Raw genomic sequence first — 16970 nt, forward strand, 5'->3', positions numbered from 1 at the left:
TTCCGGTTTGGGAAAAAAGTCCCATCCAGGAGCTTTCTGTACAGTCCAGAATTTCTGAAGATGCACATGTCATGAAACCTTCCTGACCATCCCATGTTGATGTCTGTGAAACAACATTTGTGATCTACCAACTCCTGCAAAACCATGGAGAAGTATCCTTTTCGGTTTATATACTCAGTGGCCAGGTGGTCTGGGGCCATAATGGGGATGTGTGTGACATCTACTGCCCCACCGCAGTTAGGGAACCACGTGGAAGCAAAGCCATCCAGTATGGCATCTTCCAGGGTCACACTCTTTCTGAGGAGACGCCAACAGATTGCATGGGCTACCTGCGTCACCATGGACTCCACTGATTAGCCGCTGACCAGTAACTATCAGGTGTTGCAAATTTCCACAGAGGGATTGCAACTCACTTTTGAACCAATAAAGCCGGCCTCATCTGCGTGGTGTTGCTTCTCAGTGTGGGGTTCGGGACATCACAAAGTTTCATAAAAGTGGACTTGCACGTGCAAAAGTTCTGCAGCCACAGCTGGTCATCCCAGGACTCCAAAATGATGTGGTACCACCAGTGTGGGCTGGTCTCATGAGTCCAAAACTGCCACTCTACTATCACCAATGCATTCAGGGGAGCCAGAGTTTGAGAGTTTTTGGACCACAGTTGAAAGATTTCTTCTTCAAAACCATCATCATAATCATCATCATCATACTGAACCATCACTGCACTTTGTAATAGGAAGCAGAATTGCACAGCAGTCTGGGAAGTTGCCACAATGGTGTGTGCAATGACTGCAACAACTGGGGAGCCAGGCTTGCGCTAGCACTGTGCTGGAGAAAATGCCAGAAAAATGGCATGATCTCCAGTTCATTGTCGTGCAGTTACTGGATGCTCTGAATTCTGGGCAGTGCTTTGCATTCTGGGATTCTGACATGAAACACCCATAAGCAACCAGGGCTAAGGCACTGTGGGATAGATACCTGTAATGGACTGCTCTGCTCAGGCAGTCAGACTTGGATAAGGCAATGGGGACACAGAAACTCAACATGGAGAAACAGTGGCTCAGATTTCCAAGTTTATAGACACATTCGAATTCATAAGAATGAAGTTAAAAATTGGAATTTAGTAAATATCGAATTTCTCTCATAGTGTAGAGGTAGCCTAAGTCATCTTTTCTAAGCTAAACAAGCCCAGTTCTTTCAGTCTTTCCTCATATCTCATGTTCTCTAGACCTTTAATCATTCTCGTTTGCTCTTCTCTGCACCTTTTCAAATTTTGCCACATTGTTCTTGAAATGCGTTGTCCAGAACTGGATACAATACTCCCAACTGAGGCCTAGTGATTTCTGAGTAGAGCAGAAGAATGACTTCCCCTGTCTTGCTCTCAACCCTTCTGTTAATGAATCCCAAAATTACATTTTTTTTTTTGCAATAGCATCACACTGTTGCCTCATATTTAGCTTGTGGTTCACTATGACCCAAAATTCCTTTCTGCAGTGCTCCTTCCTAGACAGTTGCTTCCCATTTTATATGTATGAAGCCAATTGTTTCTTCCTAAGTGGAGTACTTTGTATTTGTCCTTACTAAACTTCATCCTATTTACCTCAGACCATTTCTCCAGTTTGTCCAGCAAGACTGACAGTTATATAGCACAGATGTCCCTCTCCAAAAAAAACCCCACACCCAAAACTGATAAATCAGATACATGGAACTGAAGGGGGTGATGAGGAGGAGAGATACAAATAGTCTTGCCTGAGATCATTACAAATACCAAAGGACGGGGAAACATTACAAGGATGTAAGCTGTTTTCCTTTGGAAATTATTTCCCTGGTTTCCTTGTAGTCAAAACAGATTTAAACTCATATATAATTAGAGTAGGAAATGGAGGCAGAAGCCCAGCAGCAGAGTGGGGGCTATCCTGTTTATTGTGTCGAGTGCAGTATGTATGACTACCTACCCTGTGGGGGGGGGCGTATGTGTGCGCTCGATGCAAGGAGCTCCTGGCCCTCAGAGACCGAGTGCGTGCTTTGGAGGCCAGGGTGGCTGAAATGGAGGAGCTAAGGAAGGCAGAGGTGTTTGTTGATGAGACTTTCCGGGACATAGTAGGGCTGTCCCACCTCCAGTCTGACAGTCCTGATGCTGTTACGGAGGGTGAAAGGCTCAGGGAAGGAGAGCAGTCAATGGGAGCAGAGGGAAACCATCCTATAGTTGGGACCCTCCTTCCAGAGGGTGCTGTTGTATCCTCTCATGCCGAGGATACTTCTCCGGGGGAGGGAGCGCCAGCTGTTAGGAAGAAGCAGGTTTTAGTAGTGGGGGATTCGATCATTAGAAATATAGATAGTTGGATTTGTGATGACCGAGAGAACCGTATGGTGACTTGCCTGCCTGGTGCGAAGGTTGCGGATCTCTCGAGGCATTTAGACAGACTTATGTGCAGTGCTGGGGAGGAGCCGGTCGTCGTGGTACATGTTGGTACCAATGACATAGGGAAGGGTAGAAGAGATGTTCTGGAGACCAAATTTAGGTTACTAGGAAAGAGACTGAAATCCAGAACATCTATGGTGGCATTCTCTGAAATGCTTCCAGTTCCACGCGCAGGGCCAGATAGGCAGAACTTCAGAGTCTCAATGCGTGGATGAGACGATGGTGTAGGGAAGAGGGGTTTAGATTTATTAGGAACTGGGGACGCTTTTGGGGTAGGGGGAGCCTATACAGGAATGATGGGCTCCACCTAAATCAAGGTGGATCCAGACTGCTGGCATTAAACATTAAAAAGGTCGTAGAGCAGTTTTTAAACTAAGAGGTGGGGGAAAGCCGATTGGTGCGGGGGAGCACCTGGATCGGACGGAGACTTCTCTTACACGAGGCTCCATAGATAGGGATTCCCTAGAAGTTAGTCAGATAGGGAACGTGGGAAAGAATATATGGGCAAGATGAGATGTGAAACAATCGCATATAAAAAAATCCAACGCGTCTGTGAAAGGCGGACATATAAATAGTGGTAGTTTTTTAACGTGCTTTTACACTAATGCTAGGAGTCTGTCGAATAAGATGGGTGAACTGGAGTACCTCATATCAAAGGAGGAAGTTGACATAATAGGCATCTCAGAAACATGGTGGAATGAGGACAATCAGTGGGACACTATCATACCGGGATATAAATTATATCGGAAAGACAGAACAGGTCGTGCGGGTGGCGGAGTGGTACTATATGTGAAGGATAATATAGAATCAAATGAAGTAAAAATCCTAAAGGAATCAAAATGTTCCATAGAATCATTATGGATAACAATTCATTCCTCTAATATGAATATGGCATTAGGAATATATTACCGACCACCTAACCAGGACAGTGATAGTGATGCTGAAATGTTAAGGGAGATTAGAGAGGCTATCAAAATAAAAAACACAGTAATAATTGGAGATTTCAATTATCCCCATATTGATTGGGTGCATGTCACCTCAGGACGGGATTCAGAGATTAAATTTCTTGATGCCTTAAATGACTGCTTCTTGGAGCAGCTAGTACAGGAACCCACAAGGGGAGAGTCAATTCTCGATCTAGTCTTGACTGGAACGCAGGATCTGGTCCAAGAGGTAACTGTTACTGGACCGCTTGGAAATAGTGACCACAATATAATAACTTTTAATATTCCTGTGTTGGGAAGAACACCGCAGCGGTCAAACACTCTGGCATTTAATTTCAAAAAGGGGAATTACACTAAAATGAGGAAGCTAGTTAAACAGAAACTAAAAGGTAGAGTAATTAAACTAAAATCCCTGGAAGCTGCATGGAAACTGTTTAAAGACACCATACTAGAGGCCCAACTTAAATGTATACCCCAAATAAAAAAACACAGTAAGAGACCTAACAAAGAACCACCATGGCTAAACAGCCATGTTAAAAAGGCAGTGAGAGAGAAAAGGGCAGCTTTTAAAAAGTGGAAGTCAAATCCTAGTGAGGAAAATAGAAAGGAACATAAACACTCCCAAATTAAGTGTCATAATGTAGTAAGAAAAGCCAAAAAAGATTTTGAGGAACAGCTAGCCAACAATTCAAAAAACGATAGTAAATTGTTTTTTAAATACATTAGAAGCAGGAAGCCCGCTAAAAAAGCAGTGGGGTCCTTGGACGATAAAGATATAAAAGGAGCGATCAAGGAAGACAGTGCCATTGCGGAGCGATTAAATGATTTCTTTGCTTCAGTCTTCACGGCTGAGGATGTTACAGAGGTTCCTAAATCTGAGCCAGCCTTTTTAGGTGACAAATCTGAGGAACTCACTCAGATTGAAGTGACATTAGAGGAGGTTTTGGAGTTAATTGATAAGCTGAATAGTAACAAGTCTCCAGGACCAGACGGTATTCACCCAAGGGTTCTGAAAGAACTCAAATGTGAAATTGCGGAGTTATTAACAGTGGTTTGTAACCTATCCTTTAAATCCACTTTGGTACCAAATGACTGGAAGATGGCCAATATAACACCAATATTTAAAAAAGGCTCTAGAGGAGACCCTGGCAATTATAGACCGATAAGTTTAACATCAGTACCAGGCAAATTAGTAGAAACACTAGTAAAGAATAAAATTGCAAGGCACGTAGAAGAGCACGAATTTTTGGGCAAAAGTCAGCATGGTTTCTGCACAGGGAAGTCGTGTCTAACTAATCTATTAGAATTCTTTGAAGGGGTTAATAAACATGCGGACAAGGGGCACCCAGTGGACATAATATACCTAGATTTCCAGAAAGCCTTTGACACGGTCCCACACCAAAGGCTTTTATGTAAATTAGGTGGTCATGGGATAGGAGGAAAGATCCTTTCATGGATCGGGAATTGGTTAAAAGACAGAAAACAAAGGGTGGGAATAAATGGTAAATTTTCACAATGGAGGAGGGTAACTAGTGGTGTTCCCCAGGGGTCAGTCCTGGGACCGATCCTGTTCAACTTGTTCATCAATGATCTAGAAAATGAGGTAAGCAGTGAGGTGGCCAAGTTTGCAGATGACACCAAGTTGTTCAGGACAGTCAAAACCAAAAGGGATTGTGAAGAACTACAAAAAGATCTCAGCAAACTGAATGATTGGGCAGCAAAATGGCAAATGAAATTTAATGTGGGTAAGTGTAAGGTAATGCATGTTGGAAAAAATAACCCAAATTACACGTACTACATGATGGGGTCAAATTTAGCTACGACAGATCAGGAAAGGGATCTTGGAGTTATAGTGGATAGTTCTCTGAAGACATCCACACAGTGTGCAGCGGCAGTTAGTAAGGCAAATAGGATGTTAGGAATTATTAAAAAAGGGATCGATAATAAGACAAAAGATATCATACTTCCCCTATATAAAACTGGTACGCCCACATCTTGAGTACTGCGTGTAGATGTGGTCTCCTCACCTCAAAAAAGATATATTGGCATTAGAAAAGGTTCAGAAAAGGGTGACTAAGATGATTAGGGGCTTGGAACGGGTCCCATATGGGGAGAGGCTAGAGAGACTGGGACTTTTCAGTTTGGAAAAGAGGCGATTGAGGGGCGATATGATAGAGGTATATAAAATCATGAATGGTGTGGAGAAAGTAAATATAGAAAAATTATTTACCTTTTCCCATAATACAAGAACTAGGGGACACCAAATGAAATTGATGGGTAGTAGGTTCAAAACTAATAAAAGGAAATTTTTCTTCACACAGCGCACAGTCAACCTGTGGAACTCCTTGCCCGAGGAGGCTGTGAAGGCCAGGACTCTATTAGGGTTTAAAAAAGAGCTTGATAAATTTTTGCAGGTTAGGTCCATAAATGGCTATTAGCCAGGGATAAAGTATGGTGCCCTAGCCTTCAGAACAAGGGCAGGAGATGGATGGCAGGAGATAAATCACTTGATCATTGTCTTCTGTTCTCCTTCTCTGGGGCACCTGGCATTGGCCACCGTCGGCAGATGGGATGCTGGGCTCGATGGACCTTTGGTCTGACCCAGTATGGCCATTCTTATGTTCTTATTAAATCCACCTTTTGGTATTTTAAAGTGCTCTCTTAAAAGGAAGAGAGTGCCCATTTTGATTGTGGCCTACTAGTGCAGTGGGTTCACAGCTCCCTAGCCATCCCAAAGGCAGGTGGAGGGAGACTGCTGTGAATTCACTACTTCTCCCAGTCACTTCCCCAAGGTGAGTGGAAGGGAGCAGTTCCCATTTCTGCCTCTGAATATATAGCCTTTTTGAAAATGTAATGAACAGGCTAGTCTTTCACTGGAAAGCAATAAACAAGACTCCAAAGCCTTGGTCCACATTACCAAGGTGTTTTCTGAAATTATCATTAAACTTACTTGTTTTCTGTGAGAGAAGCTAAAAAATAAACATTTAGATGAGTCCTTGGCGCATCACTGGCTTTTTAAAAGTATTTTAAAATTGACTTGTGCAAAATTTCTCAGAATGGTATAAATCAACAGTAAGAGATATTGGAGGAAATCATGAAAGACAAAACTGGCCCATATGTACTTTTTTTTTTTTTAAATGCTTTCAGATGTCTTTAAGCACATTAAAATGAGTGTCTGGTCTAGCACACGGACACACAGATCTAATAATGGAAAAGCACTATGCATTCTAGTGTAACTGTTCCAGACTTTATGATGACCCTTTGAGTACTACAGTTTTTTTTTTTTATTTCCCCTCTCTAGAAGATTAAGATAGCGGCTCTGCGCATGTACACTTGCTGTGTGGAGAAAACCGACTACGAGGAATTCTTTGACAGTAAGTCATTGGTCTGTAGGATACCAGATGGAAGGAACTAGTGAGAGAGGCATCAGACACCAATGGGCACTGAGCCCATGGTTGTTGATGAAGATGATACCACAATCCTGAAGCGTGCCCCACAGGACATCAGGGCTGGGTAGAACATCCAGTGTCTGTGATGGGTTGGTCTATTTGTAGGCCAAGCACATTCCCCTGTGTGTTGGGGGCAGGGCTGACCAGAACTTGGATGTATTGTTCTTCTTTCTTAACAGTTCTGCCATAGCAGAGTTGCCCCTCCCCTTGCCTGTAAGTCTCAAGCACACTATATAAACTGAATTTGCTGTTGTCATCTCATTCTCCTTATGCTTTCTGCACTGGGGGGAGAGTTGGTTAGAATTCCAAGATGTGGCCAGACAGAACTTGGAGTGATCCAGCCATGAGGACTATATGCAACTTGATGCTGCTGCTCCCTTGTGGCAAAGGTAGGGAAGGCTAGAATACCCAGGCTTTCCATATGTGTGGCATAGCTGGTTGGCTACACCATGGTGACTATCACTCTACTCATTCTAGCCCTGTGATGGAGCCATCTGGATCCTGAATGCACACACATGAATCCCCATCCTCTGAGCTCTTATGAATGGTAGGGCCATCTAGAACCCGGAAACATGATCCTCTCCTTTCCACTCTTCAGGAGTATGGTTGATAGGAACATAAAGAGGCTTTGCATCCTATTTTGTCTTGGCACGTAAGTCTAGGACTGGAACAAGCCCATGGATAGAGTGAAAGGTCTTACTAGGATCAGTACACTCTTTTCCCATGATGTGTGAGAGTGGCTTGGACTTGGATGATTCCAATCCACTGTTTGGGGATGAGACAGCTAGTTTCTGGAGATAACTGTGCAAAGGCTGGCTGTCAGAGAGGGAGGTGGGGTATTTGCATGGTAGTTTTTCATACTGCTTGAATTGTCAGTAACTCTGATGGAGATTGCATAAACATTTCCTAAGAACTAAGATTCACCATTATCTCTAAAAGTGCCTATTCCTTTATGCACAAACATTCTCTTGGCTTAGTTCTCTTTAGTTTTGGTATTTTATATGTGCACATGACACGGGTTTTTCTTTCATTTTTAACTGGGTCTCTGTCTCTGTTCAGCAGAATATTTCCTTACAGATTTCTCACAGTGCTGATGGGTAAAACTTAGAAGGAAAAATTCAGAGCACAACTAAAATTAATATTAGTAAGCACAGACCTCAGTACCTTTCATTGCCATATAATTTTGGCAAAATCATGCCTCCTTCCATGGCCTGCTCTGGTTTCATTTTTGAATGGGTTCATTTTTGGCATGGCAACATTTGAAATTTTTTACCTGGGGAGCTCAATAATATAATGTATAAATAGTGTGTGTAAAGGGTTTGTTACATTTAGGGTCATTATAGGATATTTTTAAATAGGCCACTAGCATTGAAAAAAAAAAAAGCATGGAGTCCTTTTAAAATAAATTACAAAACAAAGAGGAAAATGAGAGCAAGTTACACAGATAGGACAAAAGGTGAGAAGAGTGAAAATAATGGGAATAAACAAGACAAAATGAGAGATGAAAATTAAAGCAGAACAGACAGGACAAAGTGAAAGAGGTTTTAAATAGAAATAAAGGAAAAACCTCTCCCTTTTCAAACGGCACAGAGAGAAAATTAAAATGGCTAATGAGAAAGAGCTTTAAAATAGAAACTGAAGAGCATCTGACCGGAATGGCTGCCACTGGTTAAATATCAGCAGTTCTGTGATAGTCAGCTCAGACAAGCCACATGTCTTGGCTGAGCCAGTTAGAAGATACGTTATTTCAGATACCTCACAGAATATCAAAAGGGGAATACATTTTCCTGAATCTGGAAAATTTGTCTAAAACCATTCCCTTTTAGGGACCTGTGTCAGTTTTGATTTTTTTTTAAGTCACTATGAATACAGCAGCTTTATGAGTAAGTGTGTTTCATGGCTGAATAAAAGAATTTCTTGTAATAAAAGAAATTTCTTGTAACAAAAGAATTTCTCAATTTTAGACTTAGAACTGAAACATCATGCCCCAATTAGAGAGATTTTGGTAATATTTTCTTTAACAAATAAATGAGATGAAAAATGCAAGTTTGTGTTGGTGATCGTGTAGAAAGACTTTAAAAGTAGTGCTTTAAAGTTATGTTTAAATGAATTTCCCTGTGCGCAAAAGCAACCCCAACCAAAAACTTCTGTAGAGAGTTGTTGCTGTATACAAAACACACACAGCCTAATTTAAGAAAGGCTAGTTTAAATGAATTTGAAAGTTAACCATTCTTTACCAGAGAAGAATGCTATTTCTTCCTGACCTTTTTAAAAAAAAAAATACATACTTGTAAAAATACTTAGGGTGGGGGAGGGATAGCTCAGTGGTTAGAACTGTGGTGTCCAATACTGTGTCCGTTTGCCACATGTGGCAAACTGGACAGCGCAATGTGACAAAGCGTCATGTTAGAGTTGCACATGTGGAGCTCCCTCCACACACATGCCCCACCACTTGGTGGGACAAATATGGTGGCAGCGGCAGAGGTAGCTCCTCCTGCAGCGTGCTTGGGCCATGGGATGGCTCTCACAGGGCACAGCGCGGCTCAGGCATCAGAGCATGGCGTGGGGCAGCGCAGCTTGGGGTTGGGCATTGCGGCTCTGATGAGTCACTGTCAATTTCCTGGGGTGGTTGGGGGGTGGCACATGTGGCAATCCATTCAATTGTTTTTGGACACCACTGGATTAGAGCATTGGGTTTATAAACCCAGGGTTGTGAGCTCAGTCCTAGAGGTGGTCTTTCAAGGGTTTGGACAAGTTAGATTAAAAAAAAAATTCTGTCCCAGATGGTGAGAGGTCCTGCTGTGTGTGCAGGGGACTGGACTCAATGACCTCTCGAGATCCCTTTGAGTTGTGAGGTGTGATATGTGTAATCACACCCAGTACCAAGGTGGATTGATGTAAGTCAAGGTGATTTAAATCACCCAAAAATATTGATTTAAATTAAGTTACTGAAAAAAGCTAAGATTGACTGTGCTTATAGTGCACATCATTTTGGAGTAAGCCCCACTGAACTGACTGGCACTTGTTGTTTTTTGAGAAAACAAGTACAGAATGGAGTTCCTTTGGAAAAACTCAGTTATGCTGAAGTAAAATAGGGAATAGACTTAGGGCATCACCATTATGGTCTGTGGCATAAAGGGACATGTATTATGTAATATAAAATAAGAACATGACCCTCAGTGGCAACTGTAGATTTCTCTTACTGTAGTTTTCTGTATTGTATACTTAACTGATCAATTCTAAGCCTAGTTAACTAATTAAGCAAGCCATAAGGATTAGCTAAGCTAAACTTGTTTTTTTCCTAGAAGCATCCAACACAGGAAACAGCTTGGGAATTTACTTGTCAAGTCACACTTATGCTAAAAAACAGAGAGAGGCTCTTGAAGGAAGATGCATTGCAAAGTCAAATATTTGTTACTATCCAGTTGAGCCACTAAGCCACATCTTCATCCACATCATTTTTCCCAATAAACAGTTTTCCTTATAGGCTGTGTCAACACTACAAAAATAATTTCGAAGTAAGCAAGTTCGAAGTAGAGCATCTCCACACAGCCAGGACTTTGAAGTTGGGGGAAAAAAAAAAATTCGTGTAGATTCTCTGCTGGCTATTTCAATGTCGTGCCTAACTTTGACGTTAGTTTCTAGTGTAGACGCACCCATAAGCTACGTCTACACTAGCCAAAAACTTCAAAATTGGCATGCAAATGGCCATTTCGAAGTTTACTAATGAAGCGCTGAAATACATATTCAGCACCTCATTAGCATGCGGGTGGCTGCGGCACTTCAAAATTGACAAGGCTCGCTGCTGCGCAGTTCATCCCTAACCCTATCCTGTCCCTTTTTTATTGTTGTTTTAACCGTTACAGTTTGGTAGCACCCAGAAGCCTGTCAGTCTAGGTGCTGTCCAAATATACAGTAAATGACAGTTCCTTTCCCAAAGAGTTTGCTGTCTGAAAGGTGAGGAAAAAAAATGTTTTCTGAGTTCTCTGTGGAGTAAAACACAAACCTGTGGAAGTAAATACATGTACAGCTGGAAGGGACCTTGGGAGGTTCATTGAGTCCAGTTACCTGCCCTCTTGGCAAGACTAAGCACCATCCCTGACAGATTTTTTTTTTTAAATCTGTTTTCCCCCAGATGGCTCCCTCAAGGACTGAGCTCACAACTCTGGATTTAGCAGGCTACTGCTCAAACTGCTGAACTATCCCTCCCCCTAGGCAGAGCTAGACAGGGTCTTCTGATGTATGTTTAGTACATGAAACAAGTTAATGTATAAACATTTAAATTAAGGATGTTTCTTTTAAAATGTGAAAATCAGTGGAAAACTTCTTTGTTTTTCTCTGTTTTTGTTTCTTGTAGGGTGCAACATGCCTGACACATTGAACTCTTGGTTTCTAGTAGCACAGCTTCATGTCTGGTAAGTGAAAGTTAAAATACAAAGTTTATTTTCATTATACAGATTGAAGCAATCCTGTCAGTTCCCTGGTTACTGACAAGAAACAGTCTGTTTATTTTGTTAACTTGTGTGTTTTAGCACATTTTTATTAAAGGTCAAACAGACCCAAAGAGAAGCTAATATTTGTAATATTCTTGAAAACTCACAGTAGCAGAGAGAGCATTGACATGAGCTTATCAAAAAGCCTTACTCAGGCTGAATGGAAAATTCTCACTTAGCTGTTTTAGGAAGAGTTTACATTTACGTAAAAGTGGTTTAAATGGTGAGAATTTGTGGTGATTTTAATTGCTGGCTGTCAGAAACCTTTAACAAACTATAGCACTGACATTTACACTTGCACTTCTAAGATGTGCACGCAAGGTAAGTGAATGCCAGATTGGGTGCATGTAAAAATATTTAATGCCATCAGCAATATTTTTTTCTTCTTCATTTGTGAAATAAGTAGCCAAAAATATCAAATTTTCATCTAACATAACACATTTGAAAAGGTCAGAGTAATGTAGCAGGATACACAAAGGAATGCAGTATTTTCCAGACTGCCAGTTCTCTCAGGAGCCCAATGCCTGAAGAATTATGTTTACTACCCTAATCTATAGGAGCCATTCACAGGCCATAAGAAGTTGCCAGCAAGCCCACCCCGCTCATTTCACTGCATCTCATTTCCCTTCTTTCCCTCTTAACTTCCATACTCTGAAATTTATTTAGAATCTTTGCATCTTTCTTCCATGCCAGCTTATTCCACTAAAAAACTATTAACTTCTGAAACTTGAATTGTATATGTGTGTGGGTATTTTACGTGATTGTTTAATGAAAGAGCTTACTATGTTGTATCTTTTTGGTCACAAGTTGGGATTTGTGTGAGTGCCTTAATTAATATTGTCCTGACTATTTGGGTTTACATTTTCAACTTAAAACTATATATGTACTCTATTGCCTTGTGTAGCCGGTTTGGGGCTCCTAGAAGGGGTCCTCGCCTTCCAGGTCAGTGGGTGGCCCCTCTGCTGCACTGCCATGGGTACTACCACAGCCCCCCAAGTTAGCAGTTTGGGGATTTCTACCTTGCCTGAGGTGGGTAAGAGGTGACAGTTTAAAACCTGGCCTTGCTTTAGGCAGGCACTGGGGAAAATTAGCTCAAGGCAGGGCAGCACACATATATTCCCAATGCTCCTGGGCCCTAGCTCAGTACAGGGCAGCAAAACACCCAGTCTCAGGAAAGGTAGGCCCTCGCTAAGGGCGGCAGCAAACGACCAGTCAGCAAGACCTAGCTCAGGGTGGGGCAACACACACAGTTCATCTGGGGAAATTAGCACAAGTCTTAGAAAGCCTAGACCCTAGCTCAGGGTGGGCAACAAACCAACAGTCTTAAAGACCCACGCCTTGGTGCAAGGCAGGGCAGTAAACCAAACAGTTCACAGTTGAGCCCAGGCCCTACCTCAAGGCGGGGCAGCACATAAACAGTTCCCAGATGGCCCAGGCCCTGGCACAAGGCAGGGCAGCACTACAATAGTCTTTAGAAAGCCCCAAGCCTTTGCTCAGGGTGGGGCAACAAACAGCCAAAAGGAGCCCAAGCCCTGATGCAAGGTGGGGCAGGCCCAGGCCCTGTTGTAGGGCGGGGCAACAAACACAGACAGTTCACAAAAGGCCCAGGCCCTAGCTCAGGGTGGGGCAGCGAACTCACAGTCTCACTGGTTGTCTACTTGCTTAGGAGAGCCCCAGCCCTAGCTCGGGGCAGGGCAACCAACTCAGTTCACACAGTGCACCCAGTTCCAGACAGGCACAGGCACTTCACCTGTGCTGGCAGAGTGGCGGGACTGCAACCCAACAGTTGGGTGGTAGGGAGGATGCAGGCCCACCCCCTTCACCACATCCCAGCCCAGGGGCCCTGGTCACAGCAGTGTGGTCTGCTGCGCAGGTCAGCAGGGAATCCAGCCCACAACACGCCAACCCGAGGCCCTTTAATGGTTCTCTTACCCCCTGGGCCACCCCAGGTCTCCCCCTGTCCGGCCCACTTCTCGAGGCTCACAGGGTTCTAGGTCTGGCTAGGGTCTGGGTGGCCCGATCCAGGCCTGCACGGCCTATGGGTATTGCTGCTTCAGGGTGCAGGGTGAGGCCAGTCCACAGGTCGGTCCTCTAGGTCCAGCTAGTTGTCTTCAGCCAGGTCCCACTGGGGTCCACAGGTTGCCAGGACTGGCAGGGGTCCAGGCAGCCTAGTCCAGGTCTCAGTCCCACTCTGCCGATCCTCAGCCTCTCTGGTAGGGAGCCCAGAGCCATCCTCTGGAGTCTCCATCCAGACTGAGTCCTCAGGCTGGGCTTTTCTAGTCCTGGCCCCACCTCCTGACTTCTGGTCAGGTGACAGGGAGGGGGTATGCCCAATACAGAATAACAGCCGAAAGGTTCTTCCCCTTCCGAGAAGTGAAGTGGCCACTCCGCCCTGCTACACCTTGATTTTAAAATGTATGTGTATCAGGCCAAGAAACAACTTTGATCTTAAAACAAAGACAACCCCTAAAAGCCATTTCATGGAAATACTAAAATTGCCTGTTTTGTGTTACCTGCACAAAATCTCCTTTTATTCACAGACTCTAGGGGCATCCCCCCTTACCCATTCCTAGGGCTCAGGTATAACCTTAATATTAGGCAGCCACCCTGACCTGTCCATAGACTCAAGCATAATCTTACACTCTGCAGGTTTGCAGGATCTTTTAACCAGTGAAATAGCCTTACACAATGATAAACTACTTACCCTCTATTTATGAATAGTCACAAGAAAACAGAATGCACGTGATAAGCATTCAATGTTCACCACTCCCAAGAAGACAGATAAACTTTTCTTGATTGCCGGTCAGGATCAGGTCCCTCTGGAGGACTCCACTTTCTGTACAGTGTCATGGGCACAGGGTTGAGGTCAGGCAGCTCTGATCTTGGAGCCAAACAGTAAGGAAATGGGAACAATAAAGGAAGGAAGATTTCACAACCCCTACTATTGATATGTAGTTTCTTGCTGGACAGCATGCTATCAGACTACGTTTTTTTAACCGTCTTAAGATATGTTTCTTTGTCTGGTGCTATTAGGACATGGTCTCCCTCTTAGGAGGCCGGTATTACAATCTTTTAATGTAATGTAGATGGAATGTATGAGACTGCCTCCTGTTCAGCTAATGGCTGCTGCTCTTTCAGTTTGGGTGCAGATAAAGGTCTTAGGCTTTAGGCCAGGGATCAGCAATCTTTCAGAGGCAGATTGCCTCAGTGGTGTTTTTAAGACAGGATTGTGCCACACTTGGTACATGATAATTGTCTTGCCTTCCTTTTCTGGTGTGTTTCTTGTACCAGGACAAGGTGGTTTTCCTCAAAAGTGGATATTCTCTCTCTAACCAGTCTTTGTCAGTTATCACTGTCCTGAGCTGCTGGCTCCCAGTTTGTGGTGTCAGTACCACATCTTTTGGAGTTTATCTTGTGGGTTTCTCTGAAGCATTTCCCTCTCTCCCTGCTCTATTTCCTTTGTGCTTTGGTGAGTTGGACTTAGAGCTGTTGTTTTGGTAATCTTATGTTAGGTGGTTACTATACTATAACAGGCAGTCCTGTAGCACCTTAGAAACTAAGAAATTTATTAAGTCATATGCTTTTGTGGGTAAGGCCCACTTCTTCAGAGAATGGAAGCTCATGAGATAATAAATTTGTCTCTAAGGTGCTACAGGACTGCTTGTTGTTTGTGAAGTTACAGAATAACATAACTATCCCTCTTAGGTTATACACTACTGGTTGAACCTCTCTCATTTGGCACCCTCGGGACCTGACCGGTACGGACAAGAGCATTTGCCAGACAACAGGAGGTCAATATTTTCTGGCACATTACTAATGCTTCCACTGCTTACTGGACTCTTAGAAGACATTTATGGGTAAATTACAGCTAAATAACAGCACGGAACGCTGAGAGCCCAGGATTGGTGACTGTAAATAAACTTCTTATGGAACCATGGGAACTTGGCCACATCCATGAAGAGTGGTTGTCTGGCTAACTAAAATCATGCCAGATTATGGAGTTTCCCAGATGAGAGTTCCAGATTAGAAAGGTTCAACCTTATACTGTATTACATTGTTTGAAAAATATAGGAAAGACCAGAATTGTCAGACACGTAGATGAACATAATTTGTTGTGGGAAAGTCAACATGAGAAATCATCCCTCCCCACTTTACTATAATTCTTTGAGGGGGTCAGCAAGCATGAAGGCAAAAGGGATTCAGTGTACTTAGATTTCCAGAAAGCCTTTGACAAAGTCCCTCACCAAAGGCCCGTAAGCAAAGTAAGCTGTCATTGGATAAGAGGGAAGGTCCTGTCATGGATTGACAACTGGTTAAAAGGAATAAATGGTTGAATTTCCGAATGGAGATGTGTAACTAGTGGTATCCCCCAAGGGTCAGTACTGAAACCAGTCCTATTCAACATACTGATCAATGATCTGGAGAAAGAGGTCAGCAGCGAGGTGGCAGAATTTGCAGATGATACTAACCTGTTCAAAATCTTTAAGTCCAAAGCAGTCTGTGAAGAGATTCAGAAGGATCTCACAAAACTAGGGGATTGGGCAACAAAATGGTAGATGAATTTTAATGTTGATAAATACAAAGTAATGTATATTGGAAAAAATAATCCCAATTATACATACAGAATGATGGTTTTAGTTATAACCACTCAAGAGAGCTCTTGAAGTCATTGTGGATAGTTCTCTGAAAACATCCAGTCAATGGGCAGCAGCAGTCAGAAAAGCAAACAGTTTTAGGAATCATTGAAAAAGGGGATAAAGAATAAGACAGAGTACATTTTATTGTCTCTATATAAATCAATGGTATGCTCACATCTTGAATATGGCATAGAGATGTGGTCACCTCATCTCAAAAAAGATATATTGGCATTGGAAAAGGTTCAGAAAATGTCAACAGAAATGATTAGGGTTCTGGAAAGGCTGCTATATGGAAAGAGATTAAAATGTTGGGACTTTTCAGATTAGAAAAGAGGAACCTAAGTGTTGGGGGTTGGAATATGATAGACTATAAAATCATAACAGGTATGGGAAAATCGAATAAGGAAATGTTAATTACTTGTTCCCAGAACATAAGAAACAGGGGGTCACCAACTGAAATTAATAGGCCACTGATTTAAAACAAACAAAGTGCTTCTTCATGCGGCGCATAGTCAGCCTGAGGAATGACTTGCCAGAGGATCTTGTGATGACCAGGACTTTGAGTTCAGCAGAGAGCTAGGTGGTGCTTCATGTTGGTCAGAAGCTATACTGGGACTCTGGAAGCACTTCTGCAAGAGGGAGCCAATGATTCAGTGAGATTCTGGAAAGAAATCCTAGCGATGGAGAGGAGGACAATGACTTGATAGTTGCCACTGTCAGCCTTGTCTCCCTTTTTGAAAATGATGATGATGTTAGCATTAGGTAGGTCATCAGGAGTGCTTTTGGTGCACCAGATTTTAAGGATCAGCAAACGAAGCTTGATGGTAGGTATTTCTCCTCCCACTTCAGTACTTCAAAGGGGATGACCAGGACTTGGTGCTTTATTGTTCTCCATTTTTGTATTTGCTCTGTGGTCCTCATCAGGTGTCAATGGATTGGCAAGAGTTTCCCAGATTGGGTACTGAGAGATGAAGTTGATGGTGTTGGCAGTCACAATAATTTCTCAATTTAGAAGCCTTTTGTAGTGT

The 16970-nt window shown here is 42.9% G+C and overlaps 1 protein-coding gene across 1 annotated transcript in view; it reads left to right on the forward strand.

Moving 5' to 3' along the window:
* The window catches only part of UQCC1 (ubiquinol-cytochrome c reductase complex assembly factor 1), an 84966-nt gene that overhangs the window by 10407 nt on the left and 57589 nt on the right, over positions 1 to 16970 (forward strand). Inside the window, exons 5-6 of the mRNA XM_075011370.1 lie at positions 6665 to 6737; positions 11170 to 11227. Coding sequence (XP_074867471.1) covers positions 6665 to 6737; positions 11170 to 11227 — 131 coding nt within the window. The remainder of the gene's footprint in view (positions 1 to 6664; positions 6738 to 11169; positions 11228 to 16970) is intronic.

This window comes from Carettochelys insculpta, chromosome 17 (genome assembly GCF_033958435.1).
Source record: "Carettochelys insculpta isolate YL-2023 chromosome 17, ASM3395843v1, whole genome shotgun sequence".
Taxonomy (NCBI): Eukaryota; Metazoa; Chordata; order Testudines; family Carettochelyidae; genus Carettochelys; species Carettochelys insculpta.